The sequence below is a fragment of the Xenopus laevis genome, chromosome 1L, assembly GCF_017654675.1.
Source record: "Xenopus laevis strain J_2021 chromosome 1L, Xenopus_laevis_v10.1, whole genome shotgun sequence".
Lineage (NCBI taxonomy): Eukaryota > Metazoa > Chordata > Amphibia > Anura > Pipidae > Xenopus > Xenopus laevis.
Window position 1 is genome coordinate 24,996,040 of NC_054371.1, and position 18,736 is coordinate 25,014,775.

General features: G+C 38.0%; 1 protein-coding gene across 2 annotated transcripts in view; it reads left to right on the forward strand.

The window, feature by feature from the left end:
- Nucleotides 1-18,736, forward strand: part of acox3.L (acyl-CoA oxidase 3, pristanoyl L homeolog) — a 73,609-nt gene that overhangs the window by 2,599 nt on the left and 52,274 nt on the right. For both annotated transcript variants that reach the window (XM_018228433.2, XM_018228439.2), the window contains exons 2-6: nucleotides 5,919-6,103; nucleotides 7,454-7,687; nucleotides 10,860-10,934; nucleotides 12,649-12,738; nucleotides 15,335-15,478. In XM_018228433.2, coding sequence (XP_018083922.1) covers nucleotides 5,942-6,103; nucleotides 7,454-7,687; nucleotides 10,860-10,934; nucleotides 12,649-12,738; nucleotides 15,335-15,478 — 705 coding nt within the window. In that variant the 5' untranslated portion in view covers nucleotides 5,919-5,941. The remainder of the gene's footprint in view (nucleotides 1-5,918; nucleotides 6,104-7,453; nucleotides 7,688-10,859; nucleotides 10,935-12,648; nucleotides 12,739-15,334; nucleotides 15,479-18,736) is intronic.

The window sequence follows — 18,736 nt, forward strand, 5'->3', positions numbered from 1 at the left end:
AAGGGTTTACAGATAGGATTAGAGGGCCCTACTCACAATAGTTAACAAACTAAAGGTTAGGGTACAATTGAGACATAAGGATTCTAGAAAAAAATGTAAGTTATGATACAGCAATGACTGATTAATTAAGGTACATTGAATAAGCTTCCCTAAACCGGTGGGTCTTTAATGAGCGTTTGGAAAGAAGGAGAAATTCTGACGGCTTGAGGCAGAGAGTTCCAGAGAAAAGCAGAAGCCTGAGAGAAGTCTTGACAAGAATGGGCAGAAGTGATCAGAGGAGAAGTGAGGCGAAGGTCAGAAGCAGAGCAAACGTTGCGTAAAGGAGAGTATTTGGATATCAGTGATGAAATATAGGGAGGGGCTTCATTGTAAAGGGCCTCGAATTTAAGTTTGAGTAGTTTGAATTTGATTTTACAGGAGATTGGGTCCAGTGAAGGGATATACAAAGGGGAGCAGCTGATGTTGACCTGTGAGATGGATAAATGAGTCTAGCAGCAGCATTTAGAACAGATTGGAGTTGTGAATCTATTAACTTTTGACTTAGGCGTGTAATAAAAAGGTGATATTTTAAAGTAAGGTTACCATATCATTTGAAAAACTAGAGACACATAAAAAAAAATTGAGATTTTTTTTAAAGATATGTCAACACAGTCTCCCCATCCACCCTGTAATTAAAACTCGCCCCTTCATTGAAAAGCAGTGAAACACTCCCAGGATGCATATGAAGTGTAGCAAGGGAGTGTGGTGTGCTGAGACCGGGGCAGAAAAAGCACAGTCAGTGGTGGAATGGGAGCCGCAGCAAGTGAGTAGGAGCTGCAGCTCATCTGCTGATGTGCAATGCACTAGGCAATATGGGGAATTGCTACATTACATTTTTCAAACCTGCTCAAACTATTAACCAACTGATATGCATGGCTTGAATATATTGGCCAAGATCAGTTGTGCATACAAACATAAAAATATGCAGAATTGGTTCTGTTTATCGAATTGCATGCAGGCCCAGATTTCTGGAAACGCCACCAAGGCCGGGCCTAGGGCGGCAGGATTTTAGGGGACGGCATGCTGCCCAACCTCACCCACATTGGTTCAGAGACACTGGAGATGCGCAGGAGATGTGATTGTTTTTTAAATTCCCCGTGTGCCTATCCCCATTTCTCCGGTCCCAATGGAAATTTGTGCAAATAAAAGGGAGGGGATGGGGCGACAACGGCAGCGGGCCTAGGGGTGCCTGCTATGTAAATCCGTCCCTGATTGCATGCTTGTTGACTTCAGACAGCAACAAGGAGTGGTACCGATTCTACTGTGGAGATAAATGGAAATGCAGCTTATCCCTCTGTCACACAGTCTGGCAAAGAATGAGAGATACAGAGTGAACTTTAAGGACTTTGGAACTCTGGGGAGATACAGTATCAGCTTTACCAATCAAGATCACATAACAGCTAGAATACCAGCATAATATTCTGACGAGATTTCAGATGATATCTAGATGTATTCCACATTACTTAGCGTGCAATCTTTTACATCATAACCTTGGCTATTATGCACACTTGCAGTAAAATTCTATATATGCCGTCGCTATTGAAAATCAAAAAGGCACACTCATAAAGCTTAATATTTTGCTCACATTTGGCAAGGATTTAGATTTAGTAGCTTCTTACTTCAACTTTCTCATTACCTTTTCAATGGAAAAATCCGTACGCATTTCTGTACAGTTTTGTCTGTATCTACATGTAGATGTACTAGAATAAGTTAGTAAAGCATTAACTCTCGTTGGGAAGAATACCTATCTTTTACTTTGATTAGCAGTTTGTTTTGCCTTGGTCGAAAGGTTTACATAATTCTATGCAGTACTGAGTACACATCAGTACTGGTTAGGGATGCACTGAATCCAGGATTCAGTTCAGGATTTGGCTTTTTCACCAGGATTTGGATTCGGCCGAATCCTTCTGCCCGGCCCAACTGAATCCGAAACCTAATTTGAATATGCAAATTAGGGGTGGGGAGGGAAATTGAGTGACTTTTTGTCACAAAACAAGGAAGTAAAAGATGATTTCCCCTTCCCACCCATAATTTGCATATGCAAATTCAGTTCAGTATTCGGCCGAATCTTTCACGAAGGATTCGGGGGTTTGGCCGAATCCAAAATAGTGGATTCGGTGCATCCCTAGTTCTGGTGTTCAATTGTCCCTAAATGAAATTACAGATATGGGACCTGGGGTTTTCCGGATAACGGATCTTTCCGTAATTAGGATCTTCATACCTCAAGTCTACTAGAAAATCATGTAAACATTAAATAACCCCAAGGTACATTTTTAATATTACAGTGAAAAAGAAAATAATTTTTAAAAATTTGGATTATTTGGATAAAACGGAGACTGCTTTTCCATTATTTGGATAATGAGTTTCCAGATAACGGATCCTATACCTGTATATGTTTCAGGATCAGTAGCCATACCGCCCTGTGAATGGCTGCCAGGGAGCATTAGCATTTGGGGGACAAAAGAGGAGGCTGGCTGGGAAACGGGCAGGTTGGAATTAAAGGGGTTGTTCACATTTGAGTAAACTCTTAGTATGATGTTGTCTGAGACAATTTTTAATTGGGTTTCCTTTTTTATTTTTTGTAGCTTTTAAGTTATTTAGCTTTTCATTCAGCAGTTCTCCAGTTTGCAGTTTCAACAATCTGTTTGTTAAGGTCCAAATTACCCTAGCAACCATGCATTGATTTGAATAAGAGACTGGCATATATATATAGTAGAGGCCTGAATAGAAAGATGAGTAATAAAAAGTAGCAATAACAATAGATGAGGATGAAGTCAGTGAACACCATTCGAAAGCTGGAAAGAATCAGAAGAAGAAGGCAAATAACTTTAATAAAAAAAGAAAATATGAAGTCCAACTGAAAAGTTGCTTAGAATTAGTCATTCTATAACATACTAAAACACATACTAAAAGTAAAGGAACAGTAACACCAAAAAATTAAAGTGTTTTAAAGTAATGACAATATAATGTACTGTTGTGCTGCACTGTTAAAACTGGTGTGTTTGCTTCAGAAACACTGCTATAGTTTATATAAACAAGCTGCTGTGTAGCCATGGGGCAGCCATTCAAGCACAGGATACACAGTAGATAACAGATACGTACTACTATAGTTTATATAAACAAGCTGCTGTGTAGCCATGGAGGCAGCCATTCAAGCACAGGATACACAGTAGATAACAGATAAGTACTACTGTAGTTTATATAAACAAGCTGCTGTGTAGCCATGGGGGCAGCCAGTCAAGCACAGGATACACAGTAGATAACAGATAAGTACTACTATAGTTTATATAAACAAGCTGCTGTGTAGCCATGGGGGCAGCCAGTCAAGCACAGGATACACAGTAGATAACAGATAAGTACTACTATAGTTTATATAAACAAGCTGCTGTGTAGCCATGGGGGCAGCCATTCAAGCACAGGATACACAGTAGATAACAGATAAGTACTACTATAGTTTATATAAACAAGCTGCTGTGTAGCCATGGGGGCAGCCATTCAAGCACAGGATACACAGTAGATAACAGATAAGTACTACTGTAGTTTATATAAACAAGCTGCTGTGTAGCCATGGGGGCAGCCAGTCAAGCACAGGATACACAGTAGATAACAGATAAGTACTACTATAGTTTATATAAACAAGCTGCTGTGTAGCCATGGGGGCAGCCATTCAAGCACAGGATACACAGTAGATAACAGATAAGTTCTACTATAGTTTATATAAACAAGCTGCTGTGTAGCCATTGGGGCAGCCAGTCAAGCACAGGATACACAGTAGATAACAGATTCTTTTCCAGCTTTGAATGGCTGCCCCCATGGCTACACAGCAGCTTGTTTATATGAACTAAAGTAGTGTTTCTAAAGCAAACACACCAGTTTTACCAGTGCAGGACATCAGTACATTATATTTTCATTACATTGAACGACCCCATTTAATAATCTAGAGTAGCTTTATTCAGCAGGAGGAAGGCAGGAACAGGCACAGGGACATCAAGGCAAGTCCAAAGCACAGCTCTAGGAATTCTTGGTGTCTAATGCACATGTGCCAATTTTTGGCAAGATACCCATCACTGGTATTGATGGGTGAATCACGAATCAAAATTCGCTAAATGATGAAAAATTTGCGAAACACATTGAAGTCAATGGGCATCAAAATTATTTTGACTAGCGACAATTTTTACACTAGCGACTTTTTTGTCTCAGCGAAATTTTTTTGCCAGTGAATTTTCGCGAAACAATTCGCAGGTGGTGATATGCGGAAATTCTCTGTGAATCCATGCCTGGCGAATGAATTCGCCCATCACTAATCACGGGCTGTACCCGCACAGTGATATCAAGTGAGTCCGGCAAGCGTGTTTTCTACATTTTAGTGTGTGGAAGAGACTAATATAAGATGTTTTAAAGGAACAGTAACACCAAAAAATGAAAGTAATTTAAATTAATGACAATATCATGTAGTGTTGCCCTGCACTGGTAAAACTGATGTGTTTGCTTCAGAAACACTACTATAGTTTATATAAACAAGCTGCTGTGTAGCAATGGCGGAAAATCGCTATTGCTAAAATACTATATGGCACAGGATAAATAGTGGATAACATAACATTATGTTCTGCAGAGCTCATCTGCTGTGTAACCTGAGCCTTTTCTCCTTTGAATGGCTGCCCCCATGGCTACACAGCATCTTATTTAAATAAGCTAAAATAGTGTTTCTGAAGCAAACACAACAGTTATACTAGTGCAGGGCACCACTACATTATATTTTTATTACTTTAAAACAATTGAATTTTTTGATGTTACTGGTCCTTTAAGGTGGCTCATCACGCTCAGAATCTGACCAGTCAGCCTGCAGGCCAAACTGACAGATACTGTACAAGAGACTATACACTGTATGGTCTTCTATGGTCTCTATAAAGGCGGGGCAGGCAAAATATGATTGACAGCTAAGATGAATACATTTATAACAGGTATGTATGTGTAAAAAAGATTTGGGCTTTATGTTTAATTTGAAAAGGTGCACATGAGTGCTGGAACAGAAAATGAATTTAGAAGAGCGTAGGCAGGATTTAAAGGATAAGTAAACCTTAAAAACATGTGAATGTAAAATTGATGAGGATTCTATTCTAAGAACTTTTGCAATATACATTCATTATTTTTTTTTTTTAATTCCAAGATATTAAAGGATACATGTAATTTTGTTACATCACCACCTGCTGGTCATTTTCTGACCAGTCTGACCACCAGGTAGTCCAGGAAGTCAAGTAGCTTTCAGAAAATTCGTTCAGTCACCTTCACCTGTGTATCATGCTCACTCTCCAGTCAGGCCACACCAGAAGACCCACAGACAATTTCAGCAAACATAGGTTTGGATGGAGCACATAAGACGCAGTCTCTGCCGCAAATAATTATTTATTGAATTACAAAATGTTTTGGATCACTAGGATCCTTTATGACTGTGTCTTATGTGCTCCATCCAAACCTATATTTGCTGTCAAGGAAGTCAAGTCAAGGAGGGAGAAAGAGACTGCTCTGATGTTCTTCTGGTTAGAAAGAAAAATTAGAAACCTTTCTCACATGTTTCCTAAGCAGAAGAACATGAGAGCAGCCTCTTTCTTTCTCCTGACAACTTCCTTGACTACTTGGTGGTCAGACTGGTAGGAAACTGACCAGCAGGTGGAGCTGTTGTAACAAAATTCATTCATATTAACAACACATGTATCCCTTAATATCTTAGAAAGGCACTGATTTCATATAACTCTGCTTTATTCAGGAAAGGTTTTTTGTTCTGCATGTGCTTACATCGGAGGCCCGTGAGATTTATATAAGCCTGGTTATATGAAAAGTCTGTTATAGAGATTTTTTTATAACCTACCTTGTTATTCCAGGTAACAGAACACACTTCATCGCAATGAACACAGTCAAAGGCAGCGTAGCCCGGGACCAAACTATTCAGGATGAGCTGCTTTCAGATTTACCTCACGGGCCTCTCTCGGAGTATAGAAGAAAAGCCTCTTTTAATTGGAAGGAAATGGTCTCTTTTTTGGATGATGAAGAACTTATCCTATTTAAGGTGAGTTTAAAGTGTTTGACCGACTGTTAATAGGGGGCTGCCCAGATGTGAGCAAATGTAAGGCAACTTATTTTAGACTTTTATTTAGGGTGATCCTTTGGCTCTGGAAACACTAGTTTTGTCAACTCTTTTTTTTTTCTTGGTTCCCAAAGATGGTTTTGAGTCTTCACCCATAATTACTACTTCAAAAGCTATCTGTGTGGCATGAGGCGTGTGAAAGTTCTATTTTAAAGGAGACATAAAGAATAAATAAAAAATGATGTATACTGTATGGTGATAGTTTTACTTTTGGGTGTAAATTAATATTGTCTTTAAAAATTGACCCTTTACTAGAGCTCCCTATAGTTCACTGGTCCCTGTCCATGTTTCAAATGAGGGGTGGGTGTGTCCTAATGGTCCCTGGCAGAAGCACAGTAGGAGGGGGACAGCCAATCACAGCCCTGCAGTCGCACCATCAAAAGCTGCTGACTGGTTCCTTTTCTATAGTGCAGTGTGCTGAGTGCTGCCGGCTCCCCTGTACAGCCTGGGAAAGGAGGCAGCAGGACGTGGAGCTCTCCTAATAACCTTACAAGATATAATGAGAAAAAATGTCTTAAAAAGAGGTCTTGCTAATGTAAGTTATATTAAAAAGACAGACTTTATTGATACATAACAAAATAAATTAGTTAAAATATTCCTTCAAAAACTGCAGTGTATTTACGTGAGATACCATTCTGTTCATCTATATAAATATATTATCCCCATGTGTTCTAGTACCTGGGTACTGAATAGGGAGTCTTAATTATACCTTCTTGCCTAATTAAAGGGTTGGCTCACCTTTAAGTTGACTTTTATTATGACATAGAATGGCTAATTCTAAGCAAGTTTCCAACTGGCACTCATTATTTATTTTTTATAGTTTTTGGATTATTTGCCTCCTTCTTCTGACTCTTTCCAGCTTTCAAATGAGGGTCACTGACACCATCTAAAAACAAATGCTCTGTAAGGCTACAAATGTATTGTTACTGCTACTTTTTATTAGTATTCAGGTCCTCTCCTATTCATATTCCAGTCTTTTATTCAAATCAATGCATGGTTGCTAGGGTAAACTGTACCTTACCAACCAGATTGCTGAATTTGCAAACTGTAGAGCTGCTGAATAAAAAGCTAAATAACTAATGAATATATGAGATGCTGATCCAGAGTGTGTGTGTGTATGTATATATGTGTATATATGTATATATATATATATATATATATATATATATATATATATATATATATATATATATATAAACATATTAATGATTTTTATATTCTTGTACAGCACTGCATTTTTTTAATTTTTTTTTCACTTTTCTCTTCATCCAGAAGAAAATCTTCTCTGCTCTAGAGAATGATCCACTGTTCCATCGACATCCGGGACAGGACTTGTCCATGGAGAAATACAGAGAACTGACATTCCGACGGTGCAAGAGAATCTTTGAATATAACTTCCTGACTCTGCAACAGACGTTTGAGAAGCCGCAGAAAGTTTTAGCTCTTATAAATTGCTTGGGCATGTACGATTGGTCTCTTGGAGCTAAATATTTTCTGAATACTCAGGTATATCATACATCAGCTTTAAACTTCTTTTTGCATTTGCATTCACTTCTTTTCTACATACAGATTTAAATATGTCTTTGTGCTTGCACCTCTCATGTACTGTATATGCAAAGGAAACTGCTTTAAAGGAGAACCAAACCCTTGCTAATAAAAACCCCTACCCTACATAGACCCCTCCCTGCTCCCCCCTCAGCCTAGGTGGTACCTTTGGTAAATGCCCTTAACTCTTTACTTACCCCTCGGTGCAGATTGAGGGCATCGGAGTTCACGGGCGCCATCTTCTTCTCTTCGGGAAGAGAGTGGCATAACGACGCATGCGCAGTTGGAGCAATCTTCTGTTTCACGACAACTGAGCACGCGCCGAAAGTCACGAAAATTGCTGAAGCGCCAGAAGAAGACCCGAAGATGGCGCCCGTGAATTCCGATGCCTTGAATCTGCACCAAGGGCTATGTAAAGCGTTAGGGGCATTTACCAATGGTACCACCTAGGCTGGTGGGAGCAGGGAGGGGGGTCTATGTAGGTTAGGGGATTTTATAAGCAAGGGTTTGGTTCTCCTTTAAGAAGCACAATGCACTTTATTAAGGGTCGAATAGGAAATTTGAATTTTCAAATTTTTTTTTTTTTTTTTGGTCAAAACTCTCAAATTCGATTTGAGAATCATCCAAACTCTTTTTTAATTTAAATCCGAATTTAGAGATTTATCAAACCTATACCCTGGGAATAATTCGAATTCGGCTATTCTCCACCTTAAACCTGCTGAGTTCATGTATAAGTCAATAGGAGAGGTCCACTGACCAATTTGAAGATGTTATTAGCATTACTGACTTTGAGTTTAGTCAAATTTGATTAGAATTCGATTTGAGTTTTCAGGTTGCAAATATAATATTCAGAGCAAGCTCACCGAATTTCTTTGTTGGCTTCTTCCACAGGTATTCGGTGTGTAATACCCAATAGTTCAATGCATTCAGTAGTTTGTGGAACAAATCCAGGGCAGCAACTTGTCTGCAAAGTTCTTTATTGGGATAATGAGTTACACAACATGTTTCGGGCCCACGCCCTTTATCAAGTGTAAAAAGGAACAACCAAAAACAATCATTTATAATCTCATGTGACTACCAGCAGTGCAGTATGGGTAAAAGTTTTCCATTAACTATTTAGTGTTATACATCTTAAAGTGCATTGTGCAACTATAACTCCCATATGGCTGCACACAGTTCATCATGGATAAAACTTTTTCATTAACTATTTAGTGATATACATCTTAAAGTGCATTGTGCAATTATAACTCCCATATGGCTACACACAGTTCATCATGGATAAAACTTTTTCATTAACTATCAGTGATATACATCTTAAAGTGCATAATAGAGATTTTACAAATTTATAAAAGCCTCTCACAAAGTGTAAAATTACAAAATATGATCTCTAATAAATATTGTAAAAACTTAATGTGACCCAATTCATCTAGCTATTAAAAGTGACACACATTATTTTATATAATACATGTTGAAATCCCACTGAAACATAACGTTAAAACCAGGTTACTGCTCAATCCGTCTAACCTGTAAAAGACCTGTAAAAACAAGGAAATTGCCATTAGCCTATCCAATTCACTTGAAATCTTTATGTTGCATTGGATAGGCTAATGGCAGGTCTTTTACAGGTTAGGCGGATTGAGCAGTAACCTGGTTTTAACGTTATGTTTCAGTGGGATTTCAATATGTATTATATAAAATAATGTGTGTCACTTTTAATAGCTAGATGAATTGGGTCACATTAAGTTTTTACAATATTTATTAGAGATCATATTTTGTAATTTTACACTGTGAGAGGCTTTTATAAATTTGTAAAATCTCTATTATGCACTTTAAGATGTATATCACTGATAGTTAATGAAAAAGTTTTATCTATGATGAACTGTGTGTAGCCATATGGGAGTTATAATTGCACAATGCATTTTAAGATGTATATCACTAAATAGTTAATGAAAAAGTTTTATCCATGATGAACTGTGTGCAGCCATATGGGAGTTTTAGTTGCACAATGCACTTTAAGATGTATATCACTAAATAGTTAATGGAAAACTTTTACCCATACTGCACTGCTGGTAGTCACATGAGATTATAAATGATTGTTTTTGGTTGTTCCTTTTTACACTTGATAAAGGGCGTGGGCCCGAAACATGTTGTGTAACTCATTATCCCAATAAAGAACTTTGCAGACAAGTTGCTGCCCTGGATTTGTTCCACAACTACTGAATGCATTGAGTTTTCAGGTTGGTAATATTGGTTCAAGTTTTAGATATTAAATTTTTTCCTCCCAGTCGAATTTAGATTTTTAAAAAAAAAAAAAAAAAAAAACACATGAATTTGACCTTTGAGAAATGGGCTTCCCTGTGTTATGTTGATACAATAGATCCCAATGAAGGGCTATCAAGAGTGTCTGACTGGAAACATCAGTCATTAGTCTGTCCTGCATTTTGTTCCCAAACCAAGGGTATTAATATGAAGTTGTTTCTTTCTTGATGCTATAACAGTTTCTATTCTTCCCGGAGTAATTTAATTAAAAAAGTTCGACCAAACTAGAATCCACAATTGAAGCTTATTTATTATTATAAAATCACGATTTAATCGGATCAGGGAACAATCTGAAAAAACCAAGTGGAAATCTGAACCGCTCGATTTTTTTTTTTTTTGTGGCTTTTTCGCTAAAAGCCCGAATGTTTTTGGATTTTTACCAGTAAAGTCCAAAATAGTCGGTTTTTTGGGCTAATTCCAGTGCAGATCACAAAATATTCCAAATAAGATAGGGACTTTTCCATTAACTTATATACAACCTTGGAAGGTCTGAGATGCAGTATTCTCGGATTCAGACTTTTTCCATCCTCGGGGTATAATAAAATCGATAAATTAAGTTGGATTTTATATTAAAATTATTATTAATTTGACATTCGGACTTTAATAAATAACCCCCTATATGCTGGAACATTGTTGGTGACACTTGACACCAGTCACATTTACCTGCCTATTGCAGCCATAGGCCAATACCATTTTTGACAAAACATCTCTGGGATGAAGCATTATGGTACAAAAATTAATTGGTGTCCAAAGAGTTTTATTTGTAATAATATTTTAATGTATTTTAGCTCAGCATTTATCATCTGTTTTCCAGGTGTTCGCTGGTGCTGTTGGAAGTGCAGGATCTGAAAGGCACAACCAGTTTTTAACACAAGTACAAGCGATGGAGGTAAGTAAAGCAACACCTTCATATCATAGACTGTGCTATACTCCTATAACTAGATACGACTGGTAGGATTTGACGACCAGAGGAGTACTGAATCCATATGTTTTTTAATTCAGCAAAATACCAATTTCTTCAACTTTATGCCAAACTGAATCCGACCCCTAATTGTCATGGGCAAATGTGAGGAAAATCTGAAAAATGTATAAAAAAAAATAACAATAAAAAAACCTCCAGTTTTTACAGTGATTTAAATTCGCGTGAAATTAAAGGGCAGATTTATTATGGGTCGAATTGAAAATTTGATTTTGAATTTTTTTTTATGGTCAAAACTGTGAAATTCGACTAGAGATTCGAGTTTTTAAAACCAATTTGAATTGGATTTTCAAGATTTATTATAATTTAGAATTGTTCAGTATAAAAATTAAAACTGGGTAAATAGGCTGTGTGAAATAAAAATGTTTTTTAATATAGTTAGTTATTCAAAAATGTAATGTATAATGTGACTGGATGTCTAACAGAACAGAACACTACTTCCTGCTTTGCAGCTCCCTTGGTTTCCACTGATTGGTTACCAGGCAGTAACCAATCAGAGACTTGAGGGGGGCCACATGGGACACAAGTGTTGCTTCTGAATCTGAACTGAATGCTGAGGATCAATTGCAAACTCACTGAACAGTTATGTCCCATGTGGACCCCCTTCAAGTCGATGACTAACTCAGAGTTAGAGAACTGAAAAGCAGGAAGTAGTGTTCGGGCTATTATGTTAGACATCCAGTCACTCCAGCCTTTATACATTACATTTTTGCATAACTAACTATATTAGAAACATTTTTTATTTTGCACAGACTATATATTTACCCAGTTTTTATTTTAAAACGGAACTGTTCCTTTAAGAATTGAAATTCGACTATTCACCACCTAAAACCTGCCGAATTGCTATATAAGTCAATAGGAGAGGTGCAGTGACTGATTTGGAATTGTTTGTAGCCCTCCTGAAATTCAGGGTTTTTTTCAGAGAAAAAACTCGAATCGAATTCGATTCAAATTCCATTCGAGTTTTCAAGTCAGTAAAATTCATCCGAGTTTTACATATTCAATTTTATTAATAGATAGTCGAAAATCTAGGGATGCACCAAATCCACTATTTTGGATTCGGCCGAATCCCCGAATCCTTTGTGAAAGATTCGGCCGAGAACCGAATCCGGATGGGAAGGGCAAAAAAAAATATTACTTCCTTGTTTTGTGACGAAAAGTCACACAATTTCCCTCCCTAGCCCGAATTTGCATATGCAAATTAGGAATTGGATTTGATTCGGCTGGGCAGAAGGATTCGGCCGAATCCTGCTAAAAAAGGCCGAATCCCGAACCGAATCCTGGATTTGGTGCATCCCTAGAATATTCTAATTTTAATTAAAATCGAATTCATGTTAACAAAAAACTCGCATGAATACGACCCCTGATAAATTGCCTCCCCCGGGTTCAGATTTGGCTCATCTAGGAGCTCAGGATTTATCTTAGTATGAATCTTGTAAAAAGTGCTGGGAATCAGCCAAATTCCTGTCCCAAGATACGTCCATTTCTACAGGAAGCCACTGCTGAGCAACATTATGGAATGATGGTTTAGTATTAGTGTTTGTAAGTTGTATGATCACAATTCTGCTGTACTTAAGTTAGACTTTATGCACTTTCTCCTTATGCACTTTCCTTATACATGTAGATTTTCGGGTGTTTTGCACTGACTGAACTCAGTCATGGCAGTAACACAAAAGCTGCAAGAACAACGGCAACATTTGATGCATCTACCAAGGTATGGTTAAATAATATGGACTAATTTTACGTTTTTTTTGTTGTGGTGCTGTTACTGTATTTGTTATTTATGCAACAGGAAATAAGATGGCAATATCTCTCTTATTTATTTGGGCACTGGTTTTCTGCATAGAAGCCCTTATTTTTATAGAGGTGAAAAAGTCCATCAAGAACCTGCTCTTCGATGCCCCTCCCACTCCCACATATTTCCGACTATTCCCCAGGTGTTTATATTTATTAGGGGGAAAGTATCATAAAAAATTACATTTTGAAAGGGAAGGTAGCAAACCAAACTACTTTTAGCATGGAAAAGTCTAATTCACTGTGAGGTTCCAATGAGCTTTTTGCACAGGCTGGCTCCTCCTCAGAAAAAATATGTCAAGCCAGGGTTCTTTATATCTAAACACTGCACTGTCACCTTACCTTCATTTCCAGGGACCCCTTGCACCCAAATAGACTCAGTATACAAGCAAAGTATAGTACATTTTTCTGTTTTACTACACAAGTCTACTGAGCCACAATAAATCCCTGGGAAATGCAGGCAAGATACAGAGAACCAATATAAGTCAATGGAGGGCACATTTACTAAGGGTCGAAGTGAATTAAAGTGAATTTTCGAATTCAAAAACTTTGAATTTCGAAGTAATTTTTGGGTACTTCGACCATCGAATAGGCCAAATTCGAGTTTGATTCAAATTGAAAATACTTAGAATATTCGACCATTCGAAAATCAAAGTACTGTCTCTTTAAAAAACTTCGACTTCGCCACCTTAAACCTGCCGAATTGCTATGTTTAAAGGAGAAGGAAACCCTAAAAAGGAATAAGACTAAACATGCCATGTTTTATATACTGAAGTTATTGCACCAGCCAAAAGTTTCAGCTTGTTAATAGCAGCAATGATCCAGGACTTCAAACTTGTCACAGGGGGTCACCATCTTGGAAAGTGTCTGTGACACTCACATGCTCAGTGGGCTCTGAGCAGCTTTTGAGAAGCTAAGCTTAGGGCTCGTCACTAATTATCCAGCAGAAAATGAGCTTCCCCTGTAATATAAACTGATGCTACAGGGCTGATTATTAAATTCTGATGCTAATTGCACTGGTTTCTGTGCTGCCATGTAGTAATTATCTGTATTAATTACTAATCAGTCTTATATTGTGACATTTCTATTCTATGTGTACTGTATATTGTGAGTGGGTCCCTAAGCTCAGTAAGTGACAGCAGCACAGAGCATGTGCAGTGAATCAGCAGAAAAGAAGATGGGGAGCTACTGGGGCATCTTTGGAGACACAGATCTTTACTGCTAAAAGGCTGTGGTTGCCTTGGGCTGGTACAGAAGCACGAAACATAATGTACAACATTTCTAGCGACTTCTTTTGTTTAACTTTCCTTGTCCTTTAACTTGCTGGGGGGGGGGGTGTGCTAACAAATTGCCACCCCAGTGAATTTTTTCCTCTGTCCATAAATATTTTTAGAACTGCTTCATGGAAGGAATCCTTATAGCAGTTCTTTATTTGTATATTTTCTGTGGGTGCCTTCCGCTGCCTGAAGTAACACAGTTCTGTTCTGCAGTGTGCACCTTGCATTTTCCAGATTAAAAAAGATAATGTATTGCCATGGTTGTGTTTTATTTCTCTACATTCACCAGCCTATAAACAGTTAGAGGCACATTTATTAATAGTCAAACTTTGAATTCATGTGAGTTTTTATAAACGCCCATAAATTTGAAATTCGACAAGGTGGATTCGACTATAAATTTAAGATAGGGATGCACCGAATCCAGGATTCGGTTCTGGATTCGGCCAGGATTCTGCCTTTTTCAGAATTTGTCTGAATTGGGATTTGTCTGAATTGAATCCTAATTTGAATATGCAAATCAGGGGCCAAGAGGGAAATCGCATGACTTTTTGTCACAAAACAAGGAAATTAATAATTTCCCCCCTTTTACCCCTTCCCACCCCTAATTTGCATATGCAAAGTAGGGTTAGGTATTCAGCCGAATCTTTCCTGAAGGATTCAGGGGGTTCGGCGGAATCTAAAATAGTGGATTCGGTGCATCCCTAATTTAAACTACCTGAAAATTCAAATCTTAGAAAAAAACTTGAATGTCAGAAAGGCTGCAAACATCTCCAAATTGATCCCTGCACCTCTCCCATAATTTGGCAGGTTTTAGGTGGCAAATAGTCGAATTTGAATTCTTAAAGTATGATAAATCTCAAAAATCAAAGTAGATTTTTTTCAAAAACTCAAATCGAATTTGGAGAACTCCCTAGTCAAATTTGACAGTTTTGACCATAAAAAAAGATTTGAATTTTCAGTTCAACCGATGATAAATCTGCCCCTTAGTTTTTAATGATATAGCAGTTATAATGCTACAGGAAATATGTGATTGGTTGGTATAGCCTTACTGGACCATGGCAAACTTTGCCTGTATTACTACATAATTCCCATAGTTTGAGAATCCACTGGACATACCTTCAGTTGGTAGACATGGTATCCTTTGTCTGTTCTTTTATGCATAGATCAGCAGTTTATGACATGTATGAAATGTATTCTGCACTTTGTGTAAGATTATCTAATAACTCTGTCTCTCCCTAGGAATTTATTATAAACTCACCAGATTTTGAAGCTGCCAAGTTTTGGGTGGGCAATATGGGAAAGACCGCTACCCATGCAGTTGTTTATGCCCAGCTCTATACCTCCGATGGAAAATGCCATGGGTTACATTCCTTTGTTGTGCAGGTAAACCATGCTTTATTTCTGGACAATATGGCAGCACACACCCTGACTGTAAATGGTTTGTTAAAACAGTCTGTTTATACCAGGGGTCCCCAACCTTTTTCACCCGTGCGCAACATTCAGATGTAAAAACTGTTGGGGATCAACACAAGCATAAGTTCCTGGGGATGCACTGCCAAATAACAATGTGATTGGCTAGTGTTAGCCACTATGTGGACTGGCAGCTTACATGAGTCTCTGTTTGGCAGTACACCTGGTTTTTATGCAACCAAAACTTGCCTCATTATTCAAAAATAAGCTCCTGCTTTGAGGCCACTGGGATTAACATCCAAGGGGTTGGGAAGCAACATGTTGCTCACGAGCTACTGGTTGGGGATCACTGATTTATACTCTACCCCAGTGGTCCCCAACCAGTAGCTCATGAGCAACATGTTGCTCACCAACCCCTTGGATGTTGCTCTCAATGGCCTCAAAGCAGGTGATTATTTTTGAATTCCAGGCTTGGAGGCAAGTTTTAATTGCATAAAACTAAGTATAGTGCCAGAGCAGAGCCTTGCTGCCAGTCCACATAGGGGCTACCAAATAGCCAATCACAGCCCTTATTTGGCACCCCAGGAACATTTGGATGCTTGTGTTGCTCTCCAAGTCTTTTATGTGGCTCACAAGTAAAAAAGTTTGGGGACCCCTGCTCTACCCTATATACTGTGTACTTCTTACAGACACTCCCAGCCAAATTGGCAGATTATTGGCTTGTTAATGAGGCCAAAATGATAGTCAGTCTGACTAATTTGGGACTTGGGGGGTATATTTTTCAAAGAGTGAAGTTAGAGATCTCTGCAGTCCGCTAGAGTGAAATTCCGTCACTCTACATTAATTTCTATGGGATTTTGAAAGGCGTAATTATCAAGGGGTGAATTTTCACTTTCACCCTTCGATAAGTACTCGTGAAGTGAAGATGAAAGCGTTTTTCAAATGCAATGTTTTATATTGTACAGTACAACAATGAACAAAAACTTGAAACTAAATTTTGATTAAAACAATAACAATATTTTCCAGCACAAAGCATTTGCTGGTCTTAAGTAAAGCAGAATTGTGTACAGGTATGAGACCTATTATCCAGAATGCTCAGGAGCCTGGTCTTTCCAGATAATGGGTCTTTCTGTAATTTGGATCTTCACACCTTAAGACTACTAGAAAATCATATAAACATTATATAAACCCAATAGGCTGGTTTTGCTTCCAATAAGGATTAATTATATTTTAGTTGGGATCAAGTACAAGATACTGTTTTATTATTACAGAGAAAAAGGAAATAATTTTTAAAACTTTGGATTATTTGATTAAAATGGATTATTTGATTAAAATGGAGTCTATGGCCTTTCCGTAATTCAGAACTTTCTGGATAACGGGTTTCCGGATAACGGATGTTTTTAGATGTATGTTAAAGTTGTTAGTAGCTTACCTTCTATCCCAGGCAGATGCTTCATTTCAGTTCTGAACAGAATTGTTCTTTTTTCAATTCTGTTCTTTTCTGAACAGAACTGTGTACTGCCCTCAGATTTTCCATATTTGACACATTTTGCCATTTTCCATATTTTCCACATTTAGCCTAAAAAATACTGTTCGACCCCATAGGGAATTGTTAAATTCAAAGCGGAGGGGGAACCTTAAAGGGGTGGTTCACCTTCAGGTTAACTTTTATATTGTTATAGAATGGCCAATTCTGGGCAATTTTTCAATTGGTCCTCATTATTTATTTATTCATGTTTTTTTAATTATTTGCCTTCTACTTGTGACTCGTCCTGACTTTCAAATGGGGATCCCTGACCCCATCTGAAACTGAAATGCTCGTTAAGTCTACAAATGTATTGTTATTACTACTTTTTGTTACTCAAATTTCTGTTCAGGCCCTCCCCCATTCATATTCCAGTCTCTTATTCAAATCAGTGCATGGGTGTTAGGGTCATTTGGACCCTAGCAACCAGATTGCTGAAATTGCAAACTGGAGAGCTGCTGAATAAAAAGCTAAATAACTCAACACCACACATAATAAAAAACGAAAACCAATTGCAAATGGTCTCAGAATATCACTCTCTATATCATACTAAAAGATCATTCAAAGGAGAACAACCCCTTCAATCTTCTACAATCACAGGCATAGTACATCTGGAGCACCTTTGCATGTACCAATCACTGTGGTAGACTGAGGTCTGGTGTATAGGGCACCACCGGACCTAAATAAAGAGCTGTGTCCATGCCCCAGCATTATGTCATACACTTGAATATTATTGGCATGTATGTATGCTGATACCTGTATGCTGCTAGTGGGGAAAGCAATTTTGGGGGCAACAGGCACCCTTTAATAATGCACTGGCAAAGTCTCATTTAGAAGCACACTTATCAAAGGTTTTTATAAACTCCCCTAAACTCCCATAAATTCGAAATAGAAATTTATAAAAATTTATAAAAAAAAAAAAAAAAATTTAAAACTCGGATGAATTGAATCGACCCGAGAACTAAAATCGAATTCAAATCAAATTCTATTCAACTTTAAAAAAAAAAAAAACTCAATTCAAGTTTTTTCTCAGAAAAAACATAAATGTCAGGAAGGCTGTAAACAACTCCAAATTGATCCCTGGACCTCTCCCTTTGACTTAAAGGAGAATTCAACCAGTAATTGAATATGCAAATTAGGGGCGGGGAGGGAAATCGCGTGACTTTTTGTCACAAAACAAGGAAGTAAAAAATGTTTTCCCCTTCCCAACCCTAATTTGCAGATGTATTCGGCCAAATCTTTCGCAAAGGATTCGGGGGTCCGGCCAAATCCAAAATAGTGGATTCGGTGTATCCCTATTTTTTACTCACCCCTGCAGATTCTCCGGTAATCTTCATGTATTGGCGGCATTTTCGGTGCAGTTGCAGTAAATTTCCGGTCTCGAACCACTGCGCATGCACCGAAAGTCACAAAGGTTTCCGAAACATTTTGGAAATTTCTGCGACTTTCGGCGCAGTGGTTCGGGAAATTTAATCCAACTGCTCATGCGCCAAAACTTCCGAAAAAGACAGAGGAAAGAAGATGGCTGCCGTGAACTCCAAGGCCATAATCGGCACGGAGGGGTGAGTAAAAAATTAGGGGCTTTTGCCCGAAGAGGGAGAGGGGTCTACCAATTTGAGTTCTTAAAGGGTCAGAGTATGATGAATCTCGAAAATCTAATTTTTAAAAAAAACTCCCTAGTCGAATTTGACAGCTTTGACCTTAAA